General features: G+C 45.7%; 1 protein-coding gene across 18 annotated transcripts in view; it reads left to right on the forward strand.

Annotated features, from left to right (window-relative positions):
* Positions 1-27,318, forward strand: part of NEDD4L (NEDD4 like E3 ubiquitin protein ligase) — a 335,178-nt gene that overhangs the window by 264,483 nt on the left and 43,377 nt on the right. For 8 of the 18 annotated variants that reach the window (XM_053205754.1, XM_027069058.2, XM_053205758.1 and 5 more), the window contains 9 exons: positions 80-182; positions 1,874-2,040; positions 9,556-9,688; positions 11,069-11,245; positions 14,471-14,545; positions 16,176-16,235; positions 21,360-21,491; positions 21,995-22,114; positions 23,208-23,405. In XM_053205754.1, coding sequence (XP_053061729.1) covers positions 80-182; positions 1,874-2,040; positions 9,556-9,688; positions 11,069-11,245; positions 14,471-14,545; positions 16,176-16,235; positions 21,360-21,491; positions 21,995-22,114; positions 23,208-23,405 — 1,165 coding nt within the window. The remainder of the gene's footprint in view (positions 1-79; positions 183-1,873; positions 2,041-9,555; positions 9,689-11,068; positions 11,246-14,470; positions 14,546-16,175; positions 16,236-21,359; positions 21,492-21,994; positions 22,115-23,207; positions 23,406-27,318) is intronic. The other 10 variants (XM_027069060.2, XM_053205756.1, XM_053205747.1 and 7 more) reach the window with 7 other exon arrangements.

A 27,318-nucleotide genomic window follows, 5' to 3' on the forward strand; every position in this document is an offset into this window, starting at 1 on the left:
AACAAAAAAAAAGTCATCGTAAATATGAAAGTTGTAACCAAGTCGTATCCTTTATAACCAATTTTCTTCCATCACGCAGTCATAAATCTCGAGTTAAGGGATTTTTGCGATTGAAAATGGCCTATATGCCAAAAAATGGAGGTCAAGATGAAGAAAACAGTGAGCAGAGAGAGGACATGGAGGTAAGTTGCAGAACTACAGGCCTCGGTCTGTTTTCCTTGCGCCAGATCATACTAGTATCTTATTTAGGACCTAGCAGTTTAAGGACATAAAAGCGGAGAGAGCTTAACTATGAAAACACTTACTGAGTCCGTGCATCTGTGATCAACTACTGATGTGTTTGGCTTTGGTTAAAAAAAAAAAAAAAAAAAAAAAAAGTCAACTTCTCATTTTATGTTACAGCACCCATAACGGAAGAGGCTTCTCCTTATAAAATGCCATACCCGTATTTCATTCACAGCCCCACCCCGATGAGAAATTGTGCGCACATATTTCATTCCCTTCTTTCTTTGGACTTTCAGCTCGTTGTAAATTTCCTCACAGCGCTTGGAATTGCTTCAAAGTGCATGAAATGGTTTAGAAAGTCTTTTCCAAGTTTTTTTTTTTTTTTTTTTTTAATGTGTAGGGCCCCCAGGTGATGTGTTAGGAAAAGCTCTCCTCTAGAAATACCGTTTGGGAAGTAGCTGTCCAGAGGAATTTTCTTTTTTTCCCCCTCCTAGCATAGCTGCCTTTAAACTCCTTAATCACATACCTACATCGTGGGTCCCAGTGCACCTTAGCGCACACTCCTGGCGGTGCTATTTTGTTAGATTCCCGTATCGTTCTGCAAATGGCCATTAACCAGGACGCCTCTGTGGCCAGTTTCCACATCTGTTTGCAGCTGTCGCATATACGTGGTACGTGAATTATGTGTTATGGGCAAGTTATCGGAACCCTCCGCAGGCCGAGTGGTCATATTTCCGGGCAGTGTTTCACTTGTGTGCCTTCATCCCTCTGCACGGGGAGGAGTTGAAGTGGGTGGTAGGGATGTACGAATGTGAAGATTTCATAAGCACATCGACAGATTTTTATCTCGAATCCAAGGAATTTTCTACACTCTTCTAGCTCTCCAACTGCACTAACCAGTGAATTACTCAATTTTCCGGTGACTTTACTAGGAGATGTCAGGAAGGAATACTTAATGCCTAAAATATGTGTGGCAAAAATGTCACTCTTAACTCTGGTACCATGAAGCCTGTTTCTGTGGTGGCCGCAAGTGGGGAGCGCCTAAGTGGAAAGCAACTTCCAGACTTCTTCGGTTCTCGCGATTGTACTCGATGCAGAATGAGAGCCTCGCCTGCTTCCATCGCTGTCCTCCCTGGGGAGCGATGGAGCCCGGGGCCTCCTGGCCCCTCGTGCCATGATCTCTGTTAGAACACACGTGCAGTATGGCTTGGCGCCCCAGCTCCCTTTTACCTTGTGGGGGTGTCCAAAAGACAACAGCTGTAACATGACCCATGTCGCTGGCATGGCTCTGTCCGGCCCTGGCGGCCTTCGGGTCAAAATAACAAACATGAGCATGAAAAGAGGCTAATGCGGCTTAACACAATAGACTGGACACACCCAAAGCTGGGTTGATCTGTACAGTGCGGTCAAGTTAGAAGGCAGCACAATTAATTGGTCATTGCTCCGAATTCTTTTTGAGACTACTAGAATTGATTCTTTTTTTTTTTTTTGCCCTTTTTGGGAATTTCTTCCCACGTGGCATGTGAAGCCACCAAAAGAGCCAGGGTGCGAAGGAGCAAGGAAGAAGGACCCAGAGCACACTGCGTTTGTTTTTTCCTCGTGTGTGAAGGGCCCACCTCAATGGTCTTCATTTGCTTTTATTCCGCAGCATGGCTGGGAGGTCGTGGACTCGAATGACTCGGCCTCCCAGCACCAGGAGGAGCTTCCCCCGCCTCCACTGCCTCCCGGCTGGGAAGAGAAAGTGGACAATCTGGGTCGTACCTATTACGTCAACCACAACAACCGGACCACTCAGTGGCACCGACCGAGCTTAATGTGAGTACCGTGCCGTGGCTGGGGACGTGTCCGTGTACTTGGAGGTTGGACCGTGGCGGCTCTTGGGGGCAAGGTTGGGAACTCAGCCTCGCCTCAGAAAAACGTAGGATGTTTTGCCCTACATGCGGGCACGTAGAACAACAGGGTTACTCTCCATTTAGTTCAAGAGCGCGAGAGCCCATCGGAATTTGCACGATAAAGAATCAGTTCTTTTCCCTGGATCAGGTGTGCCTATTTTAGGTATGAACTAATTCATTTTAGACAACATGGATACACTCTTTTACATAGGTTCCTGACATACTGAAGTTATTTTCCCCACATTTATCTTACGTGTGGCAGCTATATCACTTCCCTGGTCTTCAGCTTCCTCTCCTGACAAACCCAGATTGGAAAACGGCAAACAGATTGGCTGTGCAATCTTCTCTTCAGTTTTTGGCCTTTAGTCCCTTTAATTATTTAATTCGGAAATGCCACTTTTTTTTTTTCCTCTTTGGGAAATCTGTAAATCATCCCCGTGATCTAACTAGACACCCATGGAAGGGTTGCAGACTCAGAATTAGTCATTACTGTGTGTTCTGATCCCTCACCAGCGTCAGGGCCGTAGTGAAACGATTACCGTTTTTGTTTATGCAACAATTTCGTATTTGATGGTAGAGGATAAACACTAGTTGAACCTCAACTATGTTCGAAAAGGATTTGTAGCAGCTTGTTTCTAAATCATAGTATACGGCAAGACCTGAATCTATTAGCATACAGTAAAAGGCAAAACAAGTATTCAAAGAAGGAAAGGGGGAATTTGAGCTCCTAGCAGCCACGATGAGGAGGGTAATTGTCAATGCATTACATCATTTTCAGTATGTAATAAAAGCAAGTATATTGGATGAGATCATTTTTTCTTTAACCCAGACTCTGAAAGAAATTTGCTCTCGATGGGTTTTTTTTAATTTTTTTTTTTAACGTTTATTTATTTTTGAGACAGAGAGAGACAGAGCATGAACGGGGGTGGGGCGGAGAGAGAGGGGGACACAGAATCCAAAGCAGGCTCCAGGCTCCGAGCCATCAGCCCAGAGCCCAACGCGGGGCTCGAACTCACGGACCGCGAGATCATGACCGGAGCTGAAGTCGGACGCCCAACCGACTGAGCCACCCAGACGCCCATTTTTTAACGTTTATTTATTATCAAGAGAGAGAGAGAGAGAGAGACAGGAAGACACAGAATGTGAAGCAGGCTCCGGGCTCCAGGCTGTCAGCACAGAGCCTGACGCGGGGCTCGAACCCACAAACTGTGAGATCACGACCTGAGCCGAAGTCGGACGCTCAACCGACGGAGCCACCCAGGCGCCCCCATGATGGTTTTTAAACAAGTGGTGTCAGCAGTGTGATGGGTGATAGTGTTGTCAATAATCCTTTAATCTTTGGAGGTTACAGAGAGATTCTGTTTACGACTGAGGGTGGGGGAGGTAGCCAAGAAATCTAGTCCAGGTTTTGAGTTGGAAAGAAAGCTTGTCTGATCTGCATCCGTGAATAGCCCTTCCTAAGCCCCCAAGTGGGTTCCGTTGAAGCTCAGATGTGCTTGGTCAGCTTTGGACCCGGCTCATTATTCATGGGACAGTGTAAATATCCACACATCCAGATGATCACGAACTCTTCTTTGTTGTAATTTTGTACCCCCCAGAGAAATCTAAATGGAAATGGCTTCGTTCTTTTATTTTTTATTTTATTTTCTACTGTTTTCCTTTGATTACTGAACATAGCTGTTGTGAAACCATTTGAACCCATTTGACTACTCTTGGTATTTGTAAATGTTTTAAAAAAAAAAAAAACTTGGACCCTCTCCACACCCCCTGCCCTGCCGCCAGGTAACGTTGGTTACTGTAAATGGTCAGGAGTCTTGAATCAAGAATCTTGGTAGCAATACCCTAAGCAAGGCATCATTATCTTCCTTTGCTAAACATTATTGAACACATAACACTCTGCGGGGATCAGAGTGTCCGACGACTGTAGCAAAGTGACCGCTAACAGCTCACAAAGAAAGAAATACTAATGGCCAGTGCATATATGGAAAAAAGTTCACCTTCATTAATAATCATGCAGACTGAAGTCTGTTATTTTGGGATAAATGGAAATACTTGCTTTCGTACCTCCCAGAGTTGTGAAACCCTAATGAGGAAACTTCTGAGAAAACACTTCATATTGTTTTTGCAAACACACTACCATGGGGGCATTGGCCCAAAGAACTAACCCAAAACAAAAGAGATCATTTGTGCAGTGCTGGCTCATCAGTTGTCCAGAACGACGTGGGAAAAATGCAGCCCTTAATCCAAGTTCAGGTTCACATGTAGTTTAGGGAGGGGTCAGTGGCATGACTGTCCCTATGAGTGAGGCAGCTATGCCAAAGAGGCTGAACCAGGAAGGACGTCGGCAGAGCTCAGGTGGGGCCCGGGGAAGTGCCTCTTCTCCAGTGAGCATGGCTTCTAGAAATCCTGAGAAAAGTCAGATAAGGAAGAAGAATTAGTGTCCATAGTAACCTCTTCATCCCTCCTGAACGGTCTTGAGAGTTTGAGGTTCTTTCTCCTTAACTTTATTTCGCCAAGTATTATGGTTTTTTGTTTCTTTTTTTTAATGTTTATTTTTTGAGAGAGACAGAGTGTGAGCAGGGGAGGGGCAGAGAGAGAGGGAGACACAGAATCCCAAGCAGGCTCCAGGCTCTGAGCTGTCAGCACAGAGCCTGACTTGGGGCTCGAACTCATGAACCGTGAGATCATGACCTGAGCCGAAGTCGGATGCTCAACTGGTTGAGCCACCCAGGCGCCCCTAAAGTATTGCTTTGATTCAAACTTAATTATTTTCGTAATTCAGTTTTTACAGAATACTGCCACAGTCTTTGGGGGGAAATTGATATTAAGAAGTGCCTGTTAGGGACACCTGGGTGGCTCAGCTGGTTAAGCACCCATCTCTTGATTTTGCCTCAGGTTGTGAGCTCGAGCCTCGAGGCAGGCTCTGTGCTGCGTGTGGAGCCTGCTTAAGACTCTCTCTCTCCCCCTGTCCCTCCCCCGCCTCTCTTTCTCAAAAGTAAATAAATAAAATGTGTTTTTTTTAAAAGCATCAAAAGGCTGTATCTGGGGAAATGAGACAGAGAAGCGAAGGCCGTGTGCTGAAGGAAAGAATTAAGACTGTCCTTGTGACTCATGTGTTACCCAGTTCACTAGGCTTGTGCCTCTAGACTTCAACCCCCTGAATAACCTCACTGACAGTTCGTTGCCCTCCGGCTGTCCTTACAAGGTCCTTCTCCACCCTGTCCCTTGCCAGATTCCCCACCCACAGTCCTAAGCCTACGGTGTATTAAGTGGCTGGACCGTTCACAGCTGCTTCCTGACTACTCTCTCTTCTTGGCCCCGTGGATGCCCCGATGCCCCCCCTGCCCAACCACCGAAACAAAACTAGAACGTCCCCTTTCTTGTGGCTGCCTCTACCTTCCTCTAGGAGAACCACGCTTCTGTTCAGCTCTCAGTGAAGGACCTCTGCTTCCCCCGTGGTAGCAGGGAGCACCTAATACTCTGGCGGCCTGTGTGAGCAGGGACTGTGTTCTCTTACTCACAGATCTACCCCTAGCGCCTGGCACAGAGTAGGAGCTCAGCAAAGTACCTTGTAACGGAATGAATGACTGCAAGTGAATCGCTTCTCAAAGTGATGATAGGCTCACGGTTTGGGGAACCGGCGAGCCTGGATACGGAACTGAAGGGTGGAAGGTTGACCACAGAGTGATCCCCGCACTCTCAAGTCTGAGGGCAGCTTTTTAAAGCACCCCTGATTTTAGAATTGTCCTGACCCTGTTTAAATGTAATCGGAAAGGGTTTTACTCCATAACCCACAATTTTAAAAACATGGTGAAGGAACGGAATTAAGGCTGTAAATGAAGATGCGCTTTAGAGACTCAAACACTTAACTCTCTTACCTCTCTTGCAAAATACTTTGTACATCTTCTGTCTTAGCAACAATTTAATCACATTTCAGTAACTGGGCTCATCGTCACATTAGTGTGTACTAATGTCCATAATGTAGGTGAGTGTCAGTGATCTGGCACACTGATCTTAATTGACACTGAACCTGACAAATTGATGGTTTATCCTGTCTTTAGCCACTTGCATATTGCCCATGAAAATCAAGTGAAGGGGCGCCTGGATGGCTCAGTCAGTTGGGCATCCGACTTTGGCTCAGGTCATGATCTCACAGCTCGAGAGTTCAAGCCCCGTGTCGGGCTCTGTGCTGACAGCTGGGAGCCTGGAACCTGCTTCGGATTCTGTGTCTCCCTTGCTCTCTGTCCCTCCCCCGCTCGTGCTCTGTGTCTCTGTTTCAAAAATAAATAAACATTAAAAAAAATTTTTTTTAAATCAAGTGAAGAATATAGATAGATGAAATTAATGACTGAAGAAAATTAAGATAACTATTTCCTAAAATACTTTCTTGCCCCCAATAAATAATTTTCTACTTTAATCTGTCAGCTCAGAAATATTTTTAAATGTTCATCTTCCCATTAGTGACTGTTTCTAGTTTCAGCTCATTCAGTTGCTTAATGACATGCAGGCCTCCCTTGTGTGACTATTTTCACTTCATCAGTGAAGACCATAAAAGCCCAGGGTTGGAATTTCAAAATCAGAGGTAACCTCTCTATGCTATTTAGTTGTGTCTGGTTCACACTGATTACTAATTATATGAGCATGTGGGATAAGGGAGATTTGCCTAATTGATTTTAAATGTCCCTCCCCCACTTTTTAAAGTAAGTCCTTCCAGAATAAGGAATTTTAGATACTTCTAAGGGATACAAAATGCAGACGTGGTAATAATAAAACCTTATTTCCCCTTAACCTTTTGGAAGTCCCTGGAACACTTCAGGCACACAGCATGCAAACATTCGTCACTCAGCGTTGACTGAATAAATGCTAACTGAATGTATGATATTTCAAGTGAAGATTTAAAATTCTGATGAAAGTCTTTCATAGATGTCTATAAAGTATTTTAAGGCCAGTCATTAGGAAGGGAAATTGCTTCCATCCTTAATAAAAAGGGAAAGGGTGATGTCAAGTTTCCTTGGCCTTCTTAGACACTACTAAAATATTTTACATATTTCATAAAGAATTTCATTCTGGTCATTTTCCTCCTAACTATTTCTCTGTTCTGTAATAACTTAACTTTTCATAATCGTTGTGTGCTGAAGAATTGAATGTCCTATAAAAATGACCTGTGGCGGGGCACCCGGGTGGCTCGGTCGGTTGAGCATACGACTTCCGCTCAGGTCATGATCTCACAGTTCGTGGGTTCAAGCCCCACCTCGGACTCTGGGCCGACAGCTCAGAGCCTGGAACCTACTTCGGATTCTGTGTCTCCCTTTCTTTCTGCCCCTCCCCTGCTCACGCATACTCTCTCTCTCTCTCAAAAATAAACTTAAAAAAAAATTAACGACAAAAAAGACCTGTGGCAACACAAAATCACAAATGCGACATTCCATTCTCTCACCTGTCCGACAAAGTGTCAGTTTCTATCATTTTGTTCCGGTGGTTTCAGAAAAGGATCAGTATCCTTCTGTGCCCCTTAGTGTTAATCGTTTTCTCTATAGCCATAGTTTTGTCAGTTTCTCTGAAGGTATTTCAAGGTACTATTTTTTAGTCTAGTTATAGTTTAATAAAATTAGAAAATACGCAAGATTGTTATTTCTGTGAGAGTTCCAAAGTTTATGTATTAGGTACACAGATAATAGCAAAACTTCGCTGACTCAGATTTTAAGAAGTAGTTATCATTCTAATGTGGATTACATGGAAGCTAACCTGCATTTACCGGAAGTTAAAAATGTAAAGGTGTTTGTTGGAAATATTCAAACTGTCTCAGAAAGGGGCAATAAAGAGTACCCTATTTATTTGCACACAATGCTGCTAGTCACAAACTATTCACTATTAGGGGGCCAGCAGGCTTTCTGTTGGAGTGTAGCAGAAGTTTGAGAGATTAGAATGTTTTAAAACCGTGTTGTAGGGGCGCCGGGGTGGCTCAGCCGGTTGAGCGTCCAACTTTGGCTCAGGTCATGATCTCACAGTCCGTGAGTTCGAGCCCCGCATCGGGCTCTGTGCTGATGGCTCAGAGCCTGGAGCCTGCTTCCAGTTCTGTGTCTCCCTCTCTCTCTGCCCCTTTCCTGCTCATGCGCTGTCTCTCTCTGTCTCAAAAATAAATAAAAACATTAAAAATTTTTTTTTTTTTTAAAAACCCATGTTTTATAGGAAGAATCTATAAGGAGGGCCCTTGATTAATACTATGTTTTGATTAGTCTGAAATAACGTTTTCAAATATTTTGAAATGTTAACTTGCAGCATCATTTCTGTTAACCGAATATGGTGTCTTATTGAAAGAGCCTGATTTTTCTTCGCAAAACATTTTGACATTTAAACTTCGACTCTAAAAGCCGGCAAGTAGTATTTCTCCCAAAGGATGATTGCCTATAATTTACTGCAGCAGTTTTCAAGATTGAATTGATGTTTTCAGATCCTGAATTAAGAGAGATACATCACACACACACACACACACACACGCACAAAAGTTGCTGTGTTCTTCACATCCCACTTGATTTGGGAAATGATCACTTGATGTCTGAGTGAATTTTTTACAGTGGTTTAATAGGGAGAAACGCAGTGTCATCCTGAATGATCCTGAGACTCTGTCAAAATGAGATCCGCACAGCTAAAAAAAAACTCACGTTAAAAAATTCATGTTGGGTCAGGAGCACTTCTCTCCAGATCCCGGCTTTGAGTTTGTACTATTTTCTGCTCCTTGGCCAATCGTTACCAACCTAAAGTTGCCACCTCATCATTGCTAGACTCCTAGAGGGGCCACCACTGACTGGCCCCAAGTCAGTCACCTGTCCTTTGAGAAGCCTGCCTTCTCACTAGAGCAAAAAGATGGAGGGCTGTGATTTCTTTCTTTCTTCTTCTTCTTCTTCTTCTTCTTCTTCTTCTTCTTTTTTTTTTTTTTTTTTTTTTTTGAGAGAGAGAGACAGCAAGCGAGCGGGGAAGGGGCAGAAAAAGAGGGACACGCAGAATCTGAAGGAGGCTCCAGGCTCTGAGCTGTCAGCCCAGAGCCTGACGTGAGGCTTGAACCCATGAACCGTGAGATCATGACCTGAGCCGAAGTCAGACTCTTACCGACTGAGCCCCCCGGGCGCCCCAGAGGGCTATGATTTCTTAAACACCAAAGTACATTTTGTGCTATTTGCCTGAAATACTCCAAACGTTGTGACTGATGCATTTAAACGCGCTGTCTCCTTGACTGAGATGAACCCAGAACTATCCTCCAACCAGTTCGCATTGGGCGAATTCCCACACGTAACGGCCAGCGAGTGGTCCGTGTCGGACGCGACGGCGGCCGCGTTTTAGTGGGTGGGAGGCCTCTGGCGAGCGCGGGACTGTGGTGGAAGGTGCCAGATACCCACACCGGCTGTCCCGTCTCTCTCTCCCCCTCGCCCCATGCTCCCAGGGATGTGGCCTCCGAGTCGGACAGCAACATCAGGCAGATCAACCAGGAGGCCGCGCACCGACGCTTTCGCTCGCGCAGACACATCAGTGAGGACCTGGAGCCGGAGCCCAGCGAGGGCGGAGACGGCCCAGAGGTAAGACGTCCCCACGCACCCTCTGCCCGCCGCAGCTCCTCCTTCCCGTGGGCTCCACGTGGGTTCTGTGTCCTGATGCTTCCTCACGGTAAATGCCGTCTAAAAATTCAAGATGGTGGCCTCACAGCTAACTGACGACCGTTGGGATATCAATTTAGGAAGTGCATGGAAAAGTCAAGTTTGACGAATACGTGTACCCGTCTGTTACAGAAGGGACTGACGTTATTTCTAGAACACATTGGAAATCTGAAGATATTTTCACCTTACGGGGGTGCCTGAGTGGCTCAGTCGGTTCGGCGTCCGACTTCGCCTCGGGTCTCGATCTCGCGGTCCGTGAGTTCGAGCCCCACGTCGGGCTCTGGGCTGAGAGCCTGGAGCCTGTTTCGGATTCTGTGTCTCCCTCTCTCACTGACGCTCCCCGATTCATGCTCTGTCTCTGTCTCGAGAATAAATAAACGTTAAAAAAAAAAAAAAGATATTTTCACCTTATTATTTACCTGCCCCCAGAGTCCAACTGTATCTTAGTGAGTGGCAATGTGGTTGTCATACGTGAGCAATTAAATGAGCCCTGTACCTCATTTGGGTACCAAATACTTCTACTAAGGAGTTTTGACATCGTGAAAGAGATTTATTGCCGGGAAAATAGGAATTTGGGTGAATTTAGAAACGTTTACTATTTTCCCCTTAAATGTTTATGGTAAATTATGGGGTGGGGGGAATTATGAATTGAACAACAAATTAGCAGTTACCAGTTGTTGAACAATTACTTCTGTGCAGTCTTAACAACTGTGTTTACTTAGTAGAAATCCATTGTGTTTAGACAGTGTTTTATGAAGATCATTCATAAAAATATTGCAGTGATCAGCACTGGAAAAGCAAAATCAATGATTCCATAATGAGTTCACTAAAAGTTACTTAATACCACTGTTTAATTACAGCTTATAGCATCTCTGCTGCTCTTACAGTGATTCCTCAGCACTTACAGTAAAAGAAAATTCATGGAAATCATCCATGAATTTCTGAGAACATTTTTAACCCCCCCATGTAGTAACCAGTACTAGAAGTAAGTCACCACTCAGAGAGGTGGTGTTTTAAAGGGGTTAAGACCGCAGCCCCTAGAACCAGGCTCCCTTGGATCAACTCCTGACCCTGCCACTTCCTAGCTCTGTTCTCTTTGACAGGTGACTCTCTGTGCCTCGGGTTCCTCACCTGTCAATTAGGGTAGTAGTCACATGTTCCTCAGGGTTATTAGAAGATTGTGTGCGCCTTAAATACTCAGTAAATGTTAATTATAGTTATCACGGTGGTGGTGGTTGTTGGCAAGGTGACGAGAGGATCCCACGCTCCTACCATTTACCCCAGCATCTTGTTCCTTGATAGCCTTGGGAGACCATTTCCGAGGAAGTGAACATCACTGGAGACTCCCTCAGTCTGTCACTGCCCCCTCCGCCGTCCTCTCCAGTGTCCCGGACCAGCCCTCAGGAGCTGTCTGAGGAGCTGAGCAGAAGGCTTCAGATCACTCCAGACTCCAATGGGGAGCAGTTTGGTTCTTTGATCGTAAGTAATGGTCTTGTTTGAATGAGAAGTTGAGCAAATATTTTATCACTTCTTGTCGGTTTAAGAGACTCTTGTATGCAAATAATGACCAAGGTCCTTCCAGCTCCCAGAGAACTCTGACATTTTCCAAAGTTCCCCCTTCCTCAGGGGACAGAATTAGTCCAAGCAGGTGAGAATCTTTCTTGATTTGTAAAGAACTCAAGAAGAGTCCATTTCTGTTATTATCACCTTTAACCTTGAATTTCTTTTCCCAGCCAGAGGCTCGTAAATAGTGCCTCCATCACAAAGGTGGTTATTTCACAGGGGGGCCTGGGGAGACATTGGGCCTCTTAATTAGTCCTCTTAAGTACCCAGCTGCCCACTTTATCATTCTCACTTCGCAGATGAAGTTTAAGGGACCCCTCCAAGACAGAGTTAGGATGGGAGACGGAAGACGTCCCCTAAGTCCCAGAGTACGAATCCTTAAGAAAGCTTATGCAGCTGAGGCACGGACCTCAGGATAACATTTGAACTTGGGTTCTTAACCATCAGGGAGCCTCTTTCTAGAAACTTCAGATAGGGCTAAGCCCCAGTGAGAAGCAGCACAATGAGCATGAAGACCTCCATGTTTGATAACACATCGTGGAAGGGCATGAAAAGTCCATAGAAAAATACCTGCCTGTGAATAGAGTTGAGAACAAATACCTGCCTGTGAATAGAGTTGAGAACCAATGCAATTTCTCGAGAAATTGAACTTAAAAGATGTATAACAGTAAATGATAGTGGTCACTGCACTGAAAATGGCATCCTAGAAAAATAGTGATTATTACAACCATATTGGATGTGCACGGATAAGAGGACTTACATCTAAAGTAAAAGCAAGTAAGTGCTCACAAGATTGTTAACTCTGTCGGTTATGGTGTTTTTACCATTGGCCCGTATTATAGGAGTCGCAGTGATTACTCAGTTAATGTGGTTTTATATTAAAATTTTGTAAATGTTCTGCAGAAAGAGAAATACCACTGAGACGAAAATCTAATACTAAAAGGGCAGGGAAAAATGTCATATGTGGGATATTTGAATTGGTAAAAACTGTCGCTGTGGAAACAACATAAGCAATGAAGCCGTGTATTGAAAACCTATGGAATGTCGTAAGCAGTGCAAGAACCTAAGCAGATGCACACCTGTAGCCTACCAAGTAAAAACTCCTCGTTTTCTTCAGCATGAGTATTAAGTTAGCATCTCTAGTGCTTTGTATAGGGACCACCTGCATGTCATCACTGAACTTGCCCCAAATATCTTTAAGATCCAAGTGCAAGAGTCCGTATTATTTTAAGATGGTGTTGAGTCTGATTCAGCTGTTCAGTGAGAATGTCTTGGAAAGAGAACACGAGACTCCTTTTCAGTTTCACTTGTCAGGATCGCTCTATATTCAAGGACAGTAGCATGAACTTTTACTAAAGAAGGAATCCTTCGTGCTAACCTAACCATTGTGGAAGGACCTGAATAGGCCCCCGTCGCTGTCACAGAGTCTTTCTTTGACCTTACCCCCTTTTGCTTACCATTAAAGTGAGTACTGAAGTATTAAAAACGAGTACCTACGTACATATCCCATGGACGAATCTGCTGCCACTTAGATACTTGGCCTTTGTGTGTGTAACCCACTGCCATTCTATGATTGGGTCTCTTGGCTGTTTTGCTAAAAAGATAGATGAATACAAACGAGTGAGAGCAACACTGTACATCACACGCTAGATGTTTTAGAGGAACCTCACTATTTTCCCTCATTCCTGTTCTGTACGACTTCAACTCGATTCAGAAGCTAAAATTGCAACTGACCCTTCTGAAGTAGCACAAGACCATATTTGAGTTTTTTGGCCTTAGATTCCAACTGATCCTTTGTCAATAGAAATGTTTAAGAACCATCTATGTCAGCATTTTTCCCTCTATTCACATCACACTAGAGTTTGCCCCAAGGTTGCATCCCAGAGCAAAACGCAAGACTGCTAGCTTCCTGTTGCCATTTTTTTTTTTACTGTTTTATTTATCTACTTTTTTTTATTGTTTTTATTTATTTTGGAGGCAGAGACAGCGCATGAGCAGGGGAGGGGCAGAGAGAGAGGGAGATACAGAATCCGAAGCAGGCTCCAGGCTCTGAGCTGTCAGCACAGAGCCCGACGTGGGGCTCGAACTCACGGACCCTGAGACCATGACCTGAGCTGAAGTTGGATGTTTAACCGGCTGAGCCACCCAGGCGCCCCTTTTCATGTTTATTTTTGAGAGAGAGAGAAAGCATGAGCAGAGTCGGGGCAGAGACAGAAGGGGACAGAGGATCCAAAGTAGGCTCCACACTGACAGAAGAGAGCTCGATGCAGGGCTCCAATCCACGTGCCATGAGGTCATGACCTGAGCCAAAGCAGGGTGCTTAACCAACTGAGCCACCCAGGCGCCCCTCTAGTGCCAATTTTTTTTATAACATCTATTTATTTTCGAGAGACAGAGAGAAAGCATGAGCAGGGGAGGGGCAGAGAGAGAGGGAGACACGCAATCTGGAAACAGGCTTCAGGCTCCGATCTGTCAGCACCAAGCCCCACGCAGGGCTCGAACTCACGAATCGTGAGATCGTGACCCAGGCCAAAGTCAGAACCTTAACCGACCGAGCCACCCAGGCGCCCCCCCCCCCTTTTTTTTATTTAAAAAAATTTTTTTCAATGTTTATTTATTTTTGAGAGACAGAGAGTGCGTGAGCAGGGAAAGGGCAGAGAGAGAGGGAGACACAGAATCCAAAGTAGTCTCCAGGCTCCGAGCTGTCAGCACAAGAGCTTGACACGGGGCTCGAACCCACCAACTGTGAGATCACGACCTGAGCCGAAGTCAGGTGCTTAACCGACTGAGCCACCCGGGCACCCTTACTGCCATTTCTTAAAGAAGCAGTAGAGTGTTACCCTGGCCTTTTGAGTCCCCTGTCCTGTTTTGGCCTCTTTTTCCTACTTTTGCTGTTACTTCCTCCTAAGGACCAGTCAGAATTTCTGTCTGCTGCAAACACTCGTAATGACACATACGATTACCCACCCGACTGCTTGAGGGATTAATTACTCTCATGGCCCAGAAGAGACGGTGTCTCACCGAATCATCTTCTCACCTGAAAGAACACTCAATAGGCTTGCGTGACTTAGTTTTTAAACCAACGAAACTTGTTTCTGGGCCTGTGTTTTCACGATGCTTCGTGTCCTTTCCCCCCTTCAGCAAAGAGAACCGTCCTCAAGGTTGCGGTCCTGCAGCGTGACGGACACCGTTGCCGAGCAAGCTCATCTACCACCGGTAACCCACGCCCCTTGCCAGCCATCCGGTTGGCCCTTGGGGCTTGTGTTTGAAATCATCTGGGCTACCGAGGAAGAGTTTTTCCTGTGTAAATCAGTTCTCTATGCAAACGAGAGACCGGATGATTTCCTAGCAAATTGCCCAAGGAGAGTGGATTCCGAATACAAAGAGCTGTATTAGTCTCTGAAAGGCTGAAAACTTCATTGCTTTGCTTTTCCACCTAAATTAATACCACTTCTGATGTGCTTACTACTTAATCAAAAGCGTATTAATAATTCGTTGGGTTTTTTTGTTTAAACTTACTGAGTTCCCAGCACTGTGCTCCAGTCGCACAGGAATCCCTTGGAACAGGAAGAACTCTTCCGGGTTTGCAGGGCGTGGTTTTTCTCATCACTAATGGCCTCCGCTCTTAACCCACAAAGCGCCTGTACTTTTCTCTGTTAAACGCAGCTGTGCCGACTACTGAACTGGCTACAGTCTGCTCCCCCCTCTACTGTAGTGTTTAGAACTAGCAGCATATACGGAAGGATGTCCTGTGTTTCCCAATATGGGACAAAAATAAAAATGAACGTGCAAATTGGAAGGCAGACCAGGACTGCCTCGAGAGACATTTGGTGTTTACGTTACAATTTTTTTTGTAAATCTATTTCTCCTTTTGGAGGAGAAAATGTTTTGTGGTTTTAGTACGTTCAACTTGTCTGACCTTATCCAGTGTGGGTTTTTTTGTTTGTTTGTTTGTTTGTTTTTAGTAATACAAATCCTTGATTATTTTTTTGGCATTAATACTTTTCTATGAAATTAAAGGGAAAAAAGATCGTACTTAGAGTTTTTGCAGTCATGGTATCTACCCTGTCGTGTACATTTTTACTACAAAGGGTATTGTTGCCTGGGTTTTAGTCTTTAATGGTAACAGAACAGATTCATGAGTACACTGGTTAAGTGAGTAATCAACACGGCAGACTCAGTTTGTGGTGCACATAGAATGGGCTGGTTGATCAGAAGCTTGACAAGCGCATGCTTTCTGGGATGGTTTTAGTACAGGCGTCCCCCAAAACCAGAATAATCAGCTGTGATGTCCTTGGAGAGGGGATCCTCCTCAATCTGATGATTCCGTGACTTTCCTTGATGAATTAATGGCACTTTCTCTCCTTTTCAAAATCAGTTTCAATTTTATTTGCCCAAAAAGCTCACTTTCCGGGAAACTATTGATTCCTCCCTCTTTCCTTGTACCCTGTAAAGCTGTAAACTCACTGATCACCAGTGGCCTCTTATTCAAATTACGAGTTTGGCAGATTTCAGAATCCGCTAGTTATTTAACAGTAGGGGCAAAACCATGGTGGTTTTCAATTTTTTTCGAATAATACATCTCACGTTTCTGAGGTTGTCAGTTCATTGTTTACCCGACTCATGTTGCAAGTGGAGCCTTCTCTGGGTGGGAAGGCGGTTGTGTTTCTCTTTTTCTTCTGGTCATCAGTGAGTGGTTGCTCAGCTTTATTTGAATAGGGTGGATTTCAGGGATTCAGATCCACATCACCTGCCTTACTGGCTGCATCACCAGTGATTCCTGATTCAGTAAGCAGTGGGTGGTCTCCCTAAGTGCATTTCACTGATGTAAATTGTCATTCAACAGCCAAGTGCCCCAGCTAGGAGAGCGCGTTCATCAACTGTCACAGGTGGTGAGGAGCCAACGGTAATGATACCCTTGATCAGACATTCATGACAAAACCGTGGGTTGGTTTTTAACATTGTGCACAATGGTGAAGGTACTCTTTTTTCTTTTTTGGGTAAGATCAGCTTCTTTGTGCCGCAGAGCTATACGTGTGAAATTCACTTTCACGTAGTTCAGAGGTACTGGGTGAGACGATTTTTAGTCCCCTGTTGTTTTGTTAGGAATACTGTCAAGGTTCGATTAAGTGCATTTAATTTGACCGTTTGGAATGTGTTTCTGCCATGCTCGTTTCGGCAGCACATATACTAGAATGTATCTCTGTCTTGAGTGTTTGTACTTCTGATAAGCTTTTCTGATTTGTTAGAATGCCCGAGTAAAATAATTTGGTTGGAAGAGAATAGGGAAGCCACAGGAACTACATGCCGTTGTCCCTGTGGATTCCCAGATGTGTGCACAGCCAACCTCTCCCGTCTGCTCCCCGTACCAGATTTTAAACCCTGGGTTAGATTTGTGTATGGTGAGCATGAATCTTGCTCTGCTACAAGGAGCTCTATTCACAGGAGTGAACGAGGATTCGTATAATTCAGGGGGAGAGAGAGGAGGGAATATAATGAAGAAATTTAAAATTTAGTTTCTCTAAGCCAAGTATCTGTTACTCTTGCTCATTATTTTAAATAATTTTTAGTATTGATGTTTATGGGTAACTTGAACAGGACTGTGTATTTTAATTGCCTGTTTTTTGCATGATCCCAGACAACAGGCTAGCTTATAGTTTATGCTTTGAGCTACTGCGACTCTTGAAAGAATTTTCCTAATTGTGTCACCCTTGTTAGGTTGGTTATAACTGCTTATTACTTGAGAATACCTTTAAAAAAAAATTTTTTTAACGTTTATTTATTTTTGACAGAGAGAGGGGCAGAGTATGAGCAGGGGAGGGGCAGAGAGAGGTAGACACAGAATCTGAAGCAGGCTCCAGGCTCTGAGTTGTCAGCACAGAGCCCGACGCAGGGCTCGAACTCCCAGGCCTTGAGATCATGACCTGAGCTGAAGTCGGACGCTCAAGCGACTGAGCCACCCAGGCGCCCGAGAATACCTTTAAATACGTACACAATTGCTGGTTTTCTGCAGGATGTGGACTTAAAAGACCAACTTAGTTATATTGTTAGAATGTAACGCTCAGCACTGCACACAGGAAAATCAAATGGGCAGTCAGCAAAACCAAGCCCAGTGGAAGCTAGCGAGCTTGTGATTTATGTGAACGTCATGTGCTAGGTGGCCAGGCTCAGCCTCCAGCAGAATTGCTGCCAGGTGAACAGAACCGTTTCATTAAGTAATTTTAGTAGAATCCAGGGCTAATGAGCATTTTCTACCATCCATTTTTGCATTTTATGGGCCATGGGATCTGCCATTAGTGTCGGAGTGTTGTGATAGCTGAGGGTATTAAGTGGCAGGATGCACCGAATTATGAGAGCACTGGGCTCCATGGTGAGAGGTACCTGGCAGGGCAGAGTGACCCATCTGAATGAGGTCCTGTGGCCCCTGCCATTGCTGTGTTCTTCCTGCCTGTGCCCTCCCCCTCGTCCAGCAGTGAATTAAAAATATGAGTTCGGATTTGTTTATTTTTAAGGGCTTGAGTAGTAGTCATTCCCAAGTGTTGTACCTACCCTCATGCCTCCCACGTATCTGGTGATCATTCGGCTGCAATAAACGAACTTATTTGATGGCTATTAGAAATTGAGACAGGTTTGAAAGTATCTTTTCCAGTTCCTTCTCTTACCAAGTTTTTCCCCCTTTTACACACCCTCTCCTCGTGCATGCACACACACAACTGGGATCTTGTACACACATCAGTTAGCAACTTGATATTTGTCACTTACGGTCCTTCCTCTGGGACATGGTAATAATTGAATAATATCCAGTTATGTGAATGCACCTCAATTTATATAATCTTCCCTTGTTAGTGAACATTCAGCCCCACCCCCACGCCCCACCCTTTGGGCACAATGCACCGTGTTGTGTTAACCGTACCTCTTTTTCCATGGTAGTGCTTTTATGAACAAGTGCATTAATGAACAAGCCCTGATCCTCACCTGTGGAACTACAGCCCTTTGGTTTATGAATACACACTGGTGTATATACACAAATGATACACACCAGGGTCCCTTTCCAGCTGGCCAAGCAGGAACCCTCCCTGAGATAAAAGGAGGGGGATAGCACAGTCCTTCTGGATTTTCTGTATATAACGTACCTAAAAATACACTGAGGTAACGGTATAGCAGGGTTTGAGCAAATCTTGGAGAGTCTGTGATGGTACGAAACTGTTTGCCATCTTTAAAAGCATATTGAAACTTTTATAGTTTATCCATAATTGAGTTCTTCGTCTTAATGAAATAAATGGAGCCACTGGGAAGCCATCGTTAACTGGCAATTGGGCAATGCCAAAACACAATAGTATTTTCAGATGAAAAGCTGTGAAATTGTTAAATTAAGCTAACAGTTTATAACTTGTCTCTTGATTTATGAACTTGTCTCTTGAGGTCATATGGCATGCACATGTGAACACACACACACACACACACACACACACACTCTCTCTCTCTCTCTCACAACAGAAGTCTGATTTCAGCTCCAGGGCTAGGTCTCTTGCATGATCTGTCTGGAGGAGCTGAGTCCTGCCTCCTCCCCTGCTGCTTGTGGTGAGGGCAGTGCTGTGAGTCACAAATGGACTTGTTGGCACAAGTTGTTCTCCAAGGTCATTTAGAAGGAAATCTATAAAGAAAGAATTTAATAGTACCATCACACATAAATGGGACTAGATTATAGGGCACCAATTCAATTCTCAATGGAAGGTGAAATGAGCATGTTAATCAAATTCAGTGTTCTCTCCTGCACTGTGCTCTTAGTTTCCAGAAACCGATTAGTCCCATTAACTGGACCTGTGAAAGGAACCTGGTGCTGGAGGTTCTGCAGCTTTAGAGTTCAGTTCTGAGATTAGCCATGGCACATCCAAGTTCTTCTATGAGTCTCCTCATAAGTATCCTTTCTGGGGACTCTCTAACTTTAACGCTATCCTGATGGTTTCCAGAGTAGAGCTTTCTGAGTGCCTGATTTCCTCTCCCACAAATTAACTCGGTAGGGAGGAGGAAAACCGATTCCATTTAGTCTCCCGTTTAACCCAAGCACTTTTGGTCGTCATATAAGCAGCAGTAGGTTACATTGATAGCACACACTTGGCCAAAAATATGAATTGACCACTTAGGTTACAATGTGGGTTCTAACTTAGTTCAGCGGAGTCCAGTTTTGGTAGGGCCCCGGGGAAAAGTAGCCGTAGAAATAGCTCTTTTGAATTGGTGCCTCAGGTAGGGAAGGCTGTAGGTGAAGTCATGTGTCTTCAATACTCATGGAAGGATCGAGTCTGCATGCTGATGTCCCTTTCTCTCTTATGGCCCCACACCCAGATCCAGAACCCATGTGGTCACAGTCTTGGAACGAACCATTTTAGAGCCTTCAGGACTGAATCTGGAAGAATACCAAGAAAATAGTGACTACAGATTTAGCAGAAAGTCCTCTTACAAATAATCTTGCCTTGCTCGGTAAATAACGTTTTGGGAATAAACACTGAGGCAGCTGCTCCGTGGCTCAGGTAGTTTTTCTCTAGAACGTGCCATCAAGCTCATGAAGCAGAATATTCAGCCTCATTCACCGAGGTCCCCAGGTTACGTGGCAGTGTCACTGAGCGTGCTTTTGACCATCCTCTTTGCCAAGGCACAGTGTTGGTAGTGGACGTGAGCGATCGGATGCACACGCGGAGGTATGCTAAGAGATGGGCTAAGAGATTGACTTCCTCACCCCCATATGCCCCTGGTAAAACACCTACAGGTCACAAGATCCTAATTAGGGAAGACCGTTCCCAAAAAGAAGAAGCTTCCTTCTGTCACCTCATGAAAGAGATTATTCCTGATGCTTGGCCTCTTGTTTCTTATACGTTCTCCCAGGAGTCTCGGCAGCCATGATTGGCTTATTGTCTCTGAGCCCCCGCCCTCAGGGTAGCACCCCTTTCTCAGTTACAGATCTCCTGTGCGGCCTCCGTACACACAGGACTTCCTCACCTCAGACGTCCATCTCCTCCCTCCAGGAGTCACTGAGGCATCCTTGTTGTTCCGATGTGTCCCCACCCAGAGTGCACTTTTCAGACTGCTTCCTACAGACAAAAGTGTCTCAGGAGTCCTTTTGCAATCTAACTTGGACTGTCCAAATACAGTCACTCTGTTGCTGGACATGTCTCTAGACCCAGAATCCATGGGTGCTTCACGCACCCTTTTAAAGTTTATTTTTTTGAGAGAGACAGAGACAGCATGAGCAGGAGAGGGGCAGAGAGAGAGGGAGAGAGAGGATCCCACACAGGCTCCGCACTGTCAGCACACAGCCCGACGTGGGGCTTGAACTCACGAACCGTGAGATCATGACCTGAGCTGAAACCGAGAGTCGGACACTTAACCGACTGAGCCAGCCAGGAGCCCCTTTTCTCCTTTTAAAGAGAGACCCGCCGTAGGGGAGGACGGGAGCAGACGCTGCCTCGGTTATGGGGACCCTCTGGAATTCTAACCTACATTGCCTGGCCACTTGCTGTCCTGGTCAGTCCTCCTGATTCTATGCCCTGGTGCAAATACAGGCCTCCTAGAGAGGAGACTGTATTCTTTCTCCTGAAAGCTATAGAGGAAGGGCTCTAAGCCGATGAAGAGTTTAGGAATTAGGAGAAGATCACCGTGGCAACTCTATGGAGGAAAAAATGTTCAGGACAATCCCTCTGGGTAACATGCGGTTTGACAATAAAATTTAGTAGCTGAAATAGATTGTATATTTCCCTTACGATCACGTTAGCAACAACAACCCTTGACGTTTCAGTCTTCAGGGCTCTACAACTGATGTAGGTAAGATTTTTGGACCTCCTAGCAGCGTGGGGTTCATTTCACAGTAGACTTGAAGCCTTTGGAAACCCGTTGCCTTTTTTCCAGACACTAATGTTTTGGTCAAATTAACTTACTTGGTCTAGAGCAAGTAATTCTCTGGGTGTATATGACTTTATTAAACTGATCAGAAAGCAAATGCAAGATATTAAATAATAATGATTTCTTACACAAACAGCCATCAGTGGCCTATGCACATACCACGCCGGGCCTACCTTCAGGCTGGGAAGAACGAAAAGATGCTAAGGGACGCACATACTATGTCAATCATAACAATCGAACCACAACTTGGACTCGACCTATCATGCAGGTATGCAGATCGTCCTACAACTTAAAATCACAGGCCACGGGAGCCAAAGTGTACATGAGAGCTCAGTGTTCCCGATGTGAATGTGTTGTTCTAAAGAACCCGTGTCTGAGAAAATCTTTCCTCCCCCAAAAAAACTTGTTACTCTAAGCATAATACCGCCCTGAGGAAGAATTCGGTCCTCAGATCAGCCCATCCCTAGATGCAGTTTTAAGCTGTGACATGGAAAGATATTTTCAGAGTAAGAGCCTATCACAGTATAGCTTCTCTCCCAGCCCCCTTTATTTCTGGGGCTGGTTTTTAGGCTGGGCTAGTGATTCATTTCTATTTCCTTTGGATGTGTTTCCCCATCCCTGCCCCCATTATTATGTGTAATCGTTTCCTCCACACTCGAAGAGGCCAGACCTCTCATTATTGCTGGCTGTGTTGTTGTTTGGGTCCACGCTCCCAATCACATGCACAGGGGATCCTCCTATGAAGCTAACTTGTTTTTGCCTCCAAAATAGCTCGCAGAAGATGGTGCATCCGGATCCGCCACAAACAGTAACAACCACCTAATCGAGCCTCAGATCCGCCGGCCCCGTAGCCTCAGCTCGCCGACTGTAACCTTATCTGCCCCACTGGAGGTGAGAAGGCTGCCTCGTCTAACCGGGTCGCTCTGTCCCCGGGACTTCTCATTCTCTCTTCTCGCCTCCCTTGGATTTGAGTTTTGCAGCCCCTGTCCCCTCTCTGATCAGCCGTTGTGTCCGTGGTGCAGGGTGTTCTCGTGCGGCCTTACTTCACGCTTCTCTGTTTCGCCTTGGTCCGCATCCGTGGGCTCCCACCTGATTCCCATTCTCATTCGGCTGCCGCCACGGTCCCTTGTGCTGGAAGCGGGCGCCTCTCTTCCGAACTTGCTCCATTCTTGTTGTGTTTCACTCTTGACCGCATAATAACTCTTTCAAATACCAATGCTTTACATTGCGTTTGAAAACATAGCCGTTGCTTTGATCATTTTCTTTCCTTTCGACTGTAGGGCCTGTCATTGTATGGGCATACGTGTTTCCGATGCACATTCGCATCCCTAAACCATTGCTGGGCACCTGCTTGTGCTTCTCTCCTGTGTGTGTGGGGTCCGTGCCGTCCCTTAACATCACCAATATCACAGTGAGAGAAGCCGGAGAGCAAATGTTGGAAGCTCCGAACTTGACTGTGTCGTAGAGATGGCCGTGGGTCCGTCCCCTGGGTTTAGGATGCTGATGACTGGGAGTGGCTGTGATCTCGTCCAAATGGGCTCTCAGCGGGTAGCAGCCATGCAAGGCCGGGTGGCTGTCTCCGTTGGCCCAGGTTTTTCTTTCTGTGCTCTGAAAACTGCCAACCCATTCCGCATTAGACTGTGAGCTCATTAAGAGCAGGGGCATGCATTTTTTTCAGCCTCTGTAAACCTTCCATCCGTCATGTTCAACAGAGAACAAGATTTTGGGTGTGTGCTGAATAGCTGTCCACGGATCTTGGTTATAAGTACTTAACGTTGTGTGTTTAATCAACCAAAAAAAAAAACAAAAAACAAAAAACTTGAAAGTTAGAGTGGTTTCAAAGTTAAATGAATGACCGAAGCAGGTTTTTGGAGCTTCTCCCTCGTCCCTCTCCAAAGACGGGCGTTCATTGATGCCCAGGTACATTTTGACCCCTCCGGGCTAGCTCGTGGTAAGAATTCTAATGCTCGTTATTATTCCTTAGGGTGCCAAGGATTCACCCGTACGTCGGGCTGTGAAAGATACCCTTTCCAATCCACAGTCCCCACAGCCATCACCTTACAACTCCCCTAAACCACAACACAAAGTCACACAGAGCTTCCTGCCACCCGGCTGGGAAATGAGGATAGCACCAAACGGCCGGCCCTTCTTCATTGACCATAACACAAAGACTACAACGTGGGTAAGGCTGCTGCTTTTATTTGGTTCCGTTTTCCTTCCGAGGTCTGGTATGGACTCCTGGGTTTCCTTCCTCGGTGTCCGTAGTTCTCGCAGAGAAATCTCTCACTGAGCCTGACAGTTTGCCGTAGTTGGGGAAAAGGGTCGTGCCCCCCAGTGCCAGCGATTTGATGTTACTGCCTCACTTCTCGCGATGCTGTCCTTGTAGCAGGTATCCTAATCTCTTTCTAAGCATGCTAATCATTTTTCTTCCATCAGTTTCCTTTTGCATTTTTAGGGCCATGATCATCTTCATTTGGTTTGTCCTTTTAAGTTTGTACCGTCCTGGTCGGGTCGGTGTTTCGCACTTCTGTGCTGCGTTTCTGTCCTTTAATTATGGGTCAAGAGATGCGCTGAGGAGTTTGGCTGTAAATCTGATGGCCCCTCCTTGTGAGCATCTTGTCAAAATTGATTGTTCTCATCCTGTTCCCCTTCCATATGCCCCTGAATCCCCCAGGAGAAAGACTCCGTGTGTTGCGTTAACGAGCATGACGAGATTAATCAGAGGTGCCTGTGTAGAACTTTCCGTGCCTCTGTCATTTCTTCATTTCTTCAGCTGAATTCGCGGTGCCTTATTTAACACCACACGTAGTCCTTTTAGAAGGGAGCGGTTTGTTTCTACCATGTGATCTCTGGACCTATGATGAAACCAAACTTGGTATTGTTGTTTCTATTTCTGATGCTGCGGGAGGTTTGCCCTCTTCCTGTCCCTGTCCCTTCCTGTCCCTATCCCTCTCTCACTCTCTGGATACAGAGCTTAACTCTGACCTCTGTCATCCGTGCTTAGAACTTGACGTTATGTGAAAGCCGGTTGAGTTTGGGTGGTTGTTAGCTTGGGCTAACAGTGAACGCACGCTTTAAAATCCCCATTTCTAGAGAAGACCCTTAGTGTAGTCGAGTCAGTAGAACAGTAAACATTGCGTTAAGAAAGACACCTGAACCAAAGTGACCTGGATTGTCACTCACACTTTGCCCACAGTGTATGTTAACTTAGTCCCTAGAGGGCTCACCCTCTAAACTCCAGTGGATCGTGAGGCAGCATGCCTCCACGAGGACATTCTCTGCACTGGGGGCAGGAACGTGCCTTTTGTTGCCGGGCATCTAGAGTCCGTGGCTCCTGCCACTGAAAAGCCTGAGAGCCACTATTCCTCCCCGTCCTCCTGCTGGTGGGGGGGGGGGGGGGGACCAGAAATGCCCCCCCACACATTCTCAAGACTCCTTAGTGAGAACCACTCTAAAAGTTCTTCCTCTTTGGAGGTACAGGAGTGGCCTGCCAGGGGAATCTGTCATTTAGATCTGGTGACATTCATGTAGTAAGCTCCTGATCCCTTCTGAGGCATCTGCTAGCATGTTGCTTTGTTTGACTTGCCTCTTAGCCTGAAGGTGATAGTACAGGTTGGGGGGGCACATGGAGAGTGAACAATGGGCACCTGTTTGGTGCCCAAATAGACACAATAGAGACTGGGTATTAGGTCTTTGCCCTCGTGGACACAGAACCTTCGGCTTTCCTGCCGGTGATCTACTCACTCCAGCACCGCTGGGCTTTCCAGCCCTGGGCCAGCCAGGGGAGCTCCAGAAATAGGGGTAAATATTGTCGCAGTAGATGGATTAGTGTATGGAGCCGCCGTGGCTTGCCAGCATAAGCTGTGATTTGAGTCATTTGAACTAGCTTAGCAGCCCAGCCTCCTAACCTTTTCGGTCTCTCATGCCACAACTGCACTGTGACTGCCGCTGGACAGCTTTTATTTTAAATAGCACTTGGCTTTATTTATTGCCCGCATCGGTGCTGAATGAAACCCAGTTTGAATTTCCAGTTGCCCCCTTCGACCCAAGATACTTGGTGTTGACTGATGGCACCGATTTAAAATTTTAATGCGTTGAAACAGTATTTTGTCGCTGCTGTCGCTGTAGAAAACCCTGAAGGTAGCAACTGGGAATTCCACAAGTTACTACCCTTCCTCCCTAAAGTCAGACGCCCCGGCACACAGCTGCCTCCCCACCCCCCCCCCCCAAACAAAGGCCTGTATACAATGCTCTGTGTGGAAGCCACTTTCCCCATTGCTGGTTTATTGTGATAAAAGATGGAGGGAAGGGGAAAGATAATTTTCAGCTTAGCATCTGTTTGGAGTTGGTGTGGGGTTGGCTTTGTTTGTTTTTAAAAAGAACAGCGTAGCTATTCGTAGCATGTGAACACTCCAATGGAAACAGGAAGAGAAACTGGTAGGTCAGGTTGAGAATAATGAAGATACCACTTCTGCCCCCGTCAGCCTGTGTGTGCTTGATTCCTGCATTAACCAGCAACATGAAAAGACACAGGCCAGTGTTTCCCTTGTATGCATCGATAGAGGAAAATTCCCTTTGAAGTCTATTTATAAAACACAGCCTTCACAAACACAACTAATGCAGGCAGCCTGCCGGCGGTCTGTCTAGGATGAAGTCAGGCCACATCCAGTGAGCATCAGTCTGTTTCCACCTGGGTCAGCAGGGCCAGGGACGCATGCGGGAAGCCACCAAGTGCCCGAGGGCAGATTACGAGAGGACTTCACTTGTTCATTCTTCTGCTAAGGAAGCAGCCAGAAGCATGTATGTAAGAGTGTATCTCTGCCTTCTACAGGACAAAGCGTTGGCTTATTTTTGTAGCAAGCAAGAATGTACCTTAATGAAGTTGCCGGTTTGTTTTCTACCCAGGTCCAAACTAATAAGACTCAGCGTAGCCTAGGCATGGTTGCTAACCTCTTCCAGAAAGGAAAAAAAAAAACCACAGCTGGTTTTTGAACCAGCCAGCGTCCCCAGATTTTATATGTTTCTAAATAATTCTGCTAGGAAACCCCCCCCCCGCCCCTTTTTTAAAATGATGGTCTTCGCCTTCTGTTTAGAAACTCTTCCAACTGTATTGAGGGAAGCAGTTGTGAAATAGTGAAATAACGTGCTTTCCTGTGCCTAGGGACAGGGAGAAACTACCCAGTGGGGTTTGAGTATTTTATTCATTTATTTTCGTTTTTATTTCTACCACTTGAAACCGCATTCTTACTGTCATCCCTAAAGTTGTCACAGTCTCGCGAGGCCTTGGCTGCTGTTACCTGCCCCATTACCTTGGGGAGCCTGCCTCCTTGTTGAGGGGACATGCTGGGAGGATGGGCTCAATAGTGCCCCCTAGATTTAGCCCTGAGAGCCTGGTGGAAGGCAGCGACTGCTGCTGTCATTCTGACTTGTGATGGTGCAATGAAATAATGTGACCCCGAGGGCCTCTAACCCTCCCATTCTACCAAGTCTGGGTTTCCATGCAAGGCCATTTCAGCAGACCTGTGAGATTGAGTTTTATACTTCATGCTCCTCGCCCCCATCCCCTGGCACTTTTCTGTCATTTCAGCCTCCTCTTTCTGTTTGTGTGTGCTTTAAATCACCAGCTTTTTACCGATGGTCTTTCACAGTAGCGTGTGTGTGTGTGTGTGTGTGTGTGTGTGTGTGTGTGTGTGTGATTCCAAGGCACGGCCGGTCTTGTGTGCGGTGTCCGGAAGCTAGCATAGTCAGTGGCTTGGGGGGGGGGTGGTTAGGGGGGTTGCGGGGGGGGGCTGGGGGCCTTGTGGTTGTGAGCTATCCCTGAGCGGGTGGCTTTTGTGGAGCTTAGAGCTCCAAGTTTCAGCCTATCACAAATATTTACCCAACTTATCAGTTAATTGGACCTTATAAATCCAAACTCTTAGTGTATTCGTTTGTCCTGTATGTGTCCCAGTACACAGGGGAATATTGGGCCTGCTTCATGCCCCTGATTCCCCTTTAAAAACAGATATCTATAAGGTTCAGGGTCCATAGCCATCATAAACCGCTAACATGATCTACTTCTTCAGTTCGTAGTAGTGTGCTATAGTTAATAGAAA

The sequence above is a fragment of the Acinonyx jubatus genome, chromosome D3 (assembly GCF_027475565.1).
Source record: "Acinonyx jubatus isolate Ajub_Pintada_27869175 chromosome D3, VMU_Ajub_asm_v1.0, whole genome shotgun sequence".
In the NCBI taxonomy this organism is placed as follows: domain Eukaryota; kingdom Metazoa; phylum Chordata; class Mammalia; order Carnivora; family Felidae; genus Acinonyx; species Acinonyx jubatus.